Below are 8,109 nucleotides of genomic sequence, written 5' to 3'. Positions count from 1 at the left end.
TGACCTTTCGACCTAGAACCATGTCAACCTTTTCCCATGTCGACCTAGACCCATGTCGATCTAATGACTGTTGACCATCATGCTGTAGACCAAATGATCCCAACCCCAAAAAATAGTGTTTTGGGGGATTTAGCCACACATATTAAATGATAAATGGGCCCCAAAAAGTGATAAACGTCCAGCCAATCAGCTCCTAACTGACATGTTATAGGTTGAGTTTTAAAAATGGCAATTATGAGCTGATCGGCTGGATGTTTGTCACTCTTTATCACCCTCACCTTTATCTCTTTTTAAGGCTTAATACATCTGCCCCTATATCTCATATTAACATTCAAATTGGTTAATGGAAGGGCAAATAATTCCAACCATGCCTAATTGAATTGCCCCCATCAAATCTAATTAGTCAGGGGGCAGCATCGCCTGTTTACTCAACACCGGTGTTTACAGATATCCCCCATTGTGTCTAAGCTGTTGTGTATTATGGTTGTAGTATCATGGGATGATCCCAATGAGCGGAACTCAACCGGCCAATAGGAGAGGAGAAGTCTGGCTTGTTGGCGCTGGGCCAAGTCTTTCTGAAGATGCTCATGAGCGCCCCCTGCAGGACTCTGCTTCGCTGGACTCTGTGGACAAGTCTAGTAATGAGACACAGCAGGTACGGGTACAGCAAATGCTCCAATCAGAATCGTGTGTGTCATTATGGTGATTGCAAAGACGATTCTGTAATACTGTTAGTTACTTCAACTCCCCCCTCCATCCAATAGGTAAAGATAATGCATGCAATACCTCGCCGACTCACCCTGTGGCCAGAGGAGTAGATAGGTGACATGGTGCCCGGAGCAATGGTATGTTTCGGCACCCCCCCCCCCCCCCCCCAGTCATTTTTCCTTCTTATATAATGCTCCTTACACATGATGCCACACAAAGTTTAATGTCCATTACAGAATATGCCACACCGTAGTTCTCATTACACATTATGACCCACACCGTAATGCCTAGTAGACATTATGCCACATACCGTAATGCTTAAGTAACTTTATGCCACACACTCATGCTTCTTTACTCATAAACTGCAGGGGAGGAACTACATACATTACATATATTCATACGCCAACTTACACCCAAGAAAATAAGATCAGTTCTATCCTTCCACGGGATACTTACACAGCAATAGGAACTATATACACCACACATGCCACACATCATAATGCTTAATTCACTTTTATGCCACACCATAATGCTCAATACACATTATGCTACACACCATAATGCTTTAGGGTGACACTATACATGCAATGGCGTAATTGTAATTATGCAATTATGCATCCTGTAGTGCTGCTTACATGCATAACACCCCCTGTAGTGATGCATACACATATAATGCCCCCCAGCAGTGCCACATTATTCACATAATGGTCCCAGTAGTGCCGCTTTCACATATAATGCCCCCCTGTAGTGCCACTGCGTTACACACATAATGTCCATTCTAGTGCTGCTTACAAATATAATGCCCCCCCCCCCCCCTCCTGTAGTGCCTTACACACATAATGCCCCCACTAGTGCTGCTTAAATGCATAATGCCCCTGAAGTGGTTGCCAGGGGTTTAATGCTGGCTGGCAGGGGTTCCATGCTCGTTGCCAGGGGGGATTACACGGCCGTTGCCATAGTGAGTTACATGCTTGTGGCGAGGAATGATTACATGGTAGTGGCCTAGGGGGAGTTAAATCCTAAATGTCCACCTGCCTACCTGCCGTGGAGGCACAGAGTCTCTGACAGCATTACAGAGACCCTGTGCCCCTCCAAAGATGGCCGCCGTCGCAAAAGGAGACAGCCGCTAGAGGTCCCCCTGCACCTCTAGCATCTGTCAGTGTGACAGACACAGGATCTTTAGCGTGTGTGTCTTGTCCTGTGGTGGCGGCCGGGGCGCAGGGTCTCTAATGCTCTCAGACAGAGACTCTGTTCCTCTGCTGCGGACAGGTGGGCGGCATCCAGAGGGTGGACTGGCGGGCTGCTACTCTTCAGCGCCCAGAGCTTGCGCTCCACTGGCTCCACCCTTGCTACGCCCCTGACTGTGGTTTCCAGGCAGATCACATATGTTACATGGTATCTGGTTCTTTTGCATACGTTGTATCATATGCGATCCCAGCCAGGGCTACGGCTACGATAAATATTCTATAAATATTGTGGTTAAAATCAGAGGAAATTCTAAATATGCAGTTGCAGCGTGCGCCATTGACACATTTACCCAATAACAGTGGTGTGTACGTACAGCACAACATGCGCCGTTTCACATAGCCTGCGGGCAGAAAATGAAAGCGAATGTCCGATTGTATGATTGCAGCCCCTTTGGCGCAGATCTTACTCACATCCCGAGGGTTAATGTGACATTGTCTATGAGTGGAAGCAGATCTCTGTTCTCTGCAGACTGACGGCATAATGTACAGGAGCAGAGAACAATAAATCACATGATGTCCTTGAACTGCTTATGTTACATATATCACAATGATTCTGTATTACAGGATGGAAAGCCCAGGAAATGCCCCGCGGGGTGGACCCGTCACCAGAGTCACTGTTATTATCATAACACTCTTCAGAAGTCCACCTGGGAGGGGGCGGAGCGTGACTGTGCACAGAGGTAAGGGACAGGGGGAAATGCCTACTGCGGGATACAGTCATTCCCAGTAGTCTTGGTTATATTAACGCACACAGGGGGGGATTTACTAAGATGAGTGTTCTATGTTGCTATGGGCAACCAATCAGAATCTACTTATTTTTTTTAGCACCTTCTAGAACAGGGTTGGCCAACTAGTCTGAGGCAAAGAGCCTAAAAATATTTATAGTCAAGCTAAAGAGCCAATCACAAGTTAACTGACAGGAAGCTGGCATTTGAGAGTGTCCCCCGGCTGTTTTCTGGGAGTGTGGGGAAAACGCAGGCGCGCCTAAGCGTTTTCAGGGAGGGTGACGTCAGATCCCGCCCACATCAGCCTGTTTCTCTCCCACTGGCGGCGTAAGTCCTGGGTTACGCACAGACTGCACACACACAAGAAAAATTATTTCATGGCGAGCACGTTGTAAATAGATTTGCAGTGGCGTGATATTAGCAAGCCATTGGCAAGCTGGCGGGAGACATTGGCGGGAGTTCACTTGTCTGGGCGGCGGCTATCTTATCGCAGGGTGCCACTAAATCACAGCAGCGATCATGGCCGGAATAACCCCCACAATACAATGAAAAAGCCAGATTCACATAATGTACTACAACTACTTTGTGGTTTTTTCCAGCCTGCCCCATCTCTGTAGGCGCACTTCCCCCTCCCCCGCCGCTACCACCACACAATTCTCATACTGCATCAATGACCGCATCCTCCATGGGGATGCCTTGAGCTCCGCCTCTTGTCATGCGATGTGACCATCCTATAACATTGCGCACAGAGCACAACAGAGCGGACATGCCCCTCCCACATAGTGAAGCCTCCTCTGACAGCTGCGTGCCTGTCAGAGGAGGCAGGCTGTCAGTGCTGGAGTCGCATCACAACAGAGAAAGAGCCGCAGGCGGGTTGGCCACCGTTGTTGTAGAAGATAAAGTATAGTTTTAATCCCAATAGTTCTCTATAACGATGTATCGATCTGTTGATGAGTTGTTGGATTATGGTCGGGGTTGATGGCAGTACAAGTTCTGGGTGTAAATGTTATCCTATAGGGTACTTGTGTACTTTCACGGCTCCCATCGCATGCCATATGTAGTGGCATGCGATGCGATGCGATTTTCCTGTATTTTTATGCATTTTTATAAAATTGCATGCGATCTGATGCGATGCGATGTCATTTTTCACAGAAATAATGGACATGAGTTGACATCATGTAAAATGCACCCCAAATGTCATTTTTCACACTGTACCACCCCCACTATCAACGCCAACCTGAAGCGTGGTGAGCGCAGCGAGCCCGCGAGGGGCGGCGGTACGCGTCCTGCGACCTTTTCATACCCCCACTATCCACGTCGGCGTGGAGTTGAGAATAGAAAGTGTGGCGAGCGCAGCGAGCCCCGCGAGGGGACGCGGATACCTTCACAGGTATCCGTGTCCCCTCGCGGGCTTCACAGGTATCCGTGTCCCCACGCGGGGCTCGCTGCGCTCGCCACTCTTTGGGCTCGGTGGCTCGCTGCACTCGCCACACTTTCTATTCTCAACTCCACGCCGACGTGGATAGTGGGGGTATGAAAAGGTCGTAGGACGCGTACCGCTGCCCCTCGCGGGCTCGCTGTGCTCGCCACGCTTCGGGTTGGCGTTGATAGTGGGGGTGGTACAGTGTGAAAAATGAAATTTGGGGTGCATTTTACATGATGTCAACTCATGTCCATTATTTCTGTGAAAAATGACATCGCATCGCATGCGTTCCCATGCGATCGCATGCGATGCGATGCGATTTTTCTCTGTACGATGCACATCGTGGGAGCCGTGAAAGTACGCAAGTACCTCCTATAGTTTTTGTTAACCCCTGTATTATATTCAGAGCTGTGATGTGATTGTGTATTGTGTATTCCAGACATAACAGCCATATAACCAGCGTGCATTCGGAGGCGGAGCTTAGCTGGCTCTGGAAGTTTGCCGGGAAGAAGTCATTTTGGATCGGTAAGACAGGAAGACAAATGTACTGTAAACTATGCGGGATGCGTTCAGCTTCCCATCGGACGAGATGCCGGCAGTCACAATACCGACACCGGCATACCAGCTGCTACCAGAAGACCAGTGCTGGAATGCTGACACTGGTGAGGAAGCCGACGCTGGAATCCCGAACGCAAGTATGCGGGGAGCGGTAACGTTAGAGGGGGGTGGGGGTAGTTAGGTTTAGGTACTAGAGGGGTACTTAGGGATATGCTGTGGAGGGGGGTTTAGAGTTAGGCTGTAAGGAGAACGGGGTTATGCACTTAGAAGGGGGGGTAGGGTTAAGATGCTGATTGCGGGGGGTAGGTTTAGGGGGATTAGTATGGGGTTAAGCACTAGCAGGGAGGGTTAGGCTGCAGGGACAAAGGGTTGAGGTTGGGGGGCAGGGGGAGTATACTTACCTGACCCCTGTTGGGATTCCCTCCATTGGAATGCCGGCATCAGTATTCTGACGCACCCTGCTGATTCATAGGGTTACTCTGCATGTTCACTGTATTAATGTAAGAATTAAATAAGTAGGGAGATACTGGGGCGTATACTGTATGGGGTCTACATGCCTACATGACATTGGTCTCACCTCCTTCACTTCTTATAATAGGCCCCCATTTTCAGTTCCAGGCCCATTATCCCCTTATTCCGGCCTGCCTGTTCTAGTGCAATGCCTGATTGCTGGTACATCTATTCAGGAGCAAAATCATGCAAATCCCTGGGCCCTTCCCCAGGATGTGCCACGTGCAATGGCTGTTTTACTGATATTGGCCACACGGTGGCAGTGTTCTGTTATTGTCAATGCTTACTATGCACAGTATGACGCACTAATGTTAAATGATATTGGGGGTTATTCAGCATGGGTCGCTAATTGGAGAAAATCAGGCAATGCGAGCGATTATTGAACAACTGCACGTGCGCACCATTAGCAATCGCAATGCAGCCGCAGTCTGACTGACAGGAAGCCAGCATTTGCTGATGGAAACATGGGGGAATCGGAAAAAATGCAGACGTGCCCAGGAGTTTTTAGGTGTCCCTCCGACGTCAGCGCTGACCACTTCCGTCTCAAATTAGCGACAGCCTCAGACCTACTCACATTTGCACAGATGGAAAAGGCTCTTCAATGTTCCGGGATTTGCAAATGGATCTGCAAAATGCGCGGCGATCTGCGACCCATTCGCAAATTTGCACAGGTTGTTTTTTCTTTCAGTCTGGGCGGCAGCTTTCCGCGCACAACTGCAACTTCTCTGATTATTAATCTTCGCTGAATTACACCATCTAACCCTTTAAGTGCCAAGTGAATTTGTCAAAATAGGTGTAAAAATTACCAAGCAAACTTTTTTGACCTGTAATGTCACCTTATATTGGAAATATCATCTTTTTTTTTCAATTTTTTTATTTGAATTTATATAACAAATGTGAGCGGCGCCGGCATTTGTAGCCGATGTTTTGCGCATCTCTCACTGAGATATTGGCACTCAAAGGGTTAATAGATGCTGATATATAGGAAATGTATGTTTTATTGTAATTAATATGGGTCAGATAAATGGAGAACCATAAGTCAATATGTTACCCTTACAGTAATACATGATTCACATTTAAGTGTCCTCCGATTTTTAGGCTTGAAGTCCGTGGACGCGCGCTCGAGCTGGCTGTGGACGGACGGACAACCCTGGACTTTTAGTAGAATAAAGCAGCGAGAATGGTCCCTGACTGCAATGGCTGACGGCTGTATCCTAGTACGGCGGAGAGGAGAATGGGTCACAAGAAGCTGCAGCCATAGACACAAATACATCTGCCGTGTCCCATTATAGGACTCCCGGAAATATACGGCGGCAGCGCTTAACCTTTCAGCGTAGTAAAGAGAGGGTTTATGGGTATGTTATTGTCCCCCTCCGGGGTGCCGTTTCAGCGGGACGCACTATATGTGCATTTAATGCACCCATTTCTTAGCGTTTCATGGAGTCAGAGAGGAATTTTATCTCATTTTTATGATAACTCAGAAATCTGCATGATATGACGAAACGACCGCAGCGATAAATCGGTCAATGTTCTGTCGCGTTTCCTGAGAATATGCATCTACAATCTGGTAACTCGTGCTGTATAGATATTTACCCCAATAATACAGCAAACTGGGGTGTGAGCACCTATGGTCTGGAGGCATTTTTACTTTGGATAGAACAGTATTTCTCAAACTCAGTCCTCAGGACCCCACACACAGTTCACGTTTTCCCAGGTCACCCGACAGTAGCCCTCATTAACACATTTTAAAAGATCCACAGGTGGAGCTAATTATTTCACTTGATTCTGTGAGGAGATCTGCAAAATATGCACTGTGTGGGGTCCTGAGGACCGACTTTGAGAACCTGGGAGACAGAAGGATTCTCTGTCAACCAATCAACTGAAAAGCTACTGAAAAACCAACTTTAGACTGCATTAGCCCATTGGTACTTTCCATAGACGGGTTGGGATCATTAAGTCTACAGCATTATGGTCGACGGTCATTAGGTCGACACCATTAGGTTGACATTGGTCTATGTCGACATAGGAAAAGGTCGTCAGTGTTCTAGGTCGAAAGGTCATTAGTATGACAGGTCGTTAGTTCGACAGGTCATTAGAGTTCGACATTGTCTAGGTCAACAGTGAAAAGGTCGACATGGGGTTTTTTACTGTTTTTTTTACCTGAATGTCAACACAGTCAACATGGACACAGTTTAAAGTTCACCGCATCCACTGGCATCGCTCGCTGCACTTGGCACACTATTTTATTCTCCCGCCACGCCCTAGTGGATGGTAGGGCATGAAATACCGCCTGTCGGCACATGTCGGCTCAAAAAACAGTGAAAAACTCCATGTCGACCTTTTGACTGTTGACCTAGACAATGTCGAACTAATGACCTGTCGAACTAATGACCTTTCGACCTAGAACTATGTCAACCTTTTCCCATGTCGGCCTAGACCAATGCCGACCTTTTTCCATGTCGACCTAATGGTGTCGACCTAATGACTGTCGACCATAATGCTGTAGACAAAATGACCACATCCCCATAGACTTCTATACAAATCTCTCATTTACTAACCTTTGCAGCAATTTCCTAAAACCCCAATAAGATGTTTAAAAAAAAAAGGGCCGCACTTGGCTGTAGTAATCCTGTCAATGTAAAGATCTGCAAAGCTCTGCATTTTCCTGCGATATGCAAATCCCCATATAAATGAAGGTGTTAGTGGGTTTGCCCCGATTAACAATGCGATAATTGCACAATCGCAGGGTTGTATCGATTATCATAGCATGCAGGGACAGAACGTGCGAGAAAGCTCTGTCCCTGTAAATTCTCTTCGCAGACTTCTCAATGAATTCTTCTCAAAACAATACTTTGTGCATAGCCAGATTAAGGGGGGGGGGGACGCAGGGTATACTGTACCGCTCGCCCTCCTGGCTGGAGCACACTGACATCACTAG

The 8,109-nt window shown here is 47.5% G+C and overlaps 1 protein-coding gene across 1 annotated transcript; it reads left to right on the top strand.

The window, feature by feature from the left end:
* The first annotated feature begins 299 nt into the window (after window positions 1–299).
* On the top strand, window positions 300–7,162 carry LOC146026732 (snaclec 1-like). The gene is made up of 4 exons (XM_083157631.1): window positions 300–655; window positions 2,520–2,635; window positions 4,543–4,628; window positions 6,270–7,162. The coding sequence occupies exons 1-4, from the start codon at window positions 500–502 to the stop codon at window positions 6,461–6,463; spliced, it is 552 nt and encodes a 183-aa protein (XP_083013757.1). The 5' UTR covers window positions 300–499; the 3' UTR covers window positions 6,464–7,162.
* The last annotated feature ends 947 nt before the right edge of the window (window positions 7,163–8,109 follow it).

The sequence above is a fragment of the Crinia signifera genome, chromosome 8 (genome assembly GCF_055691185.1).
Source record: "Crinia signifera chromosome 8, ASM5569118v1, whole genome shotgun sequence".
Lineage (NCBI taxonomy): Eukaryota > Metazoa > Chordata > Amphibia > Anura > Myobatrachidae > Crinia > Crinia signifera.
Note: the sequence above shows the minus strand (reverse complement) of the source record. Positions and strands in the feature narration are given on the sequence as shown.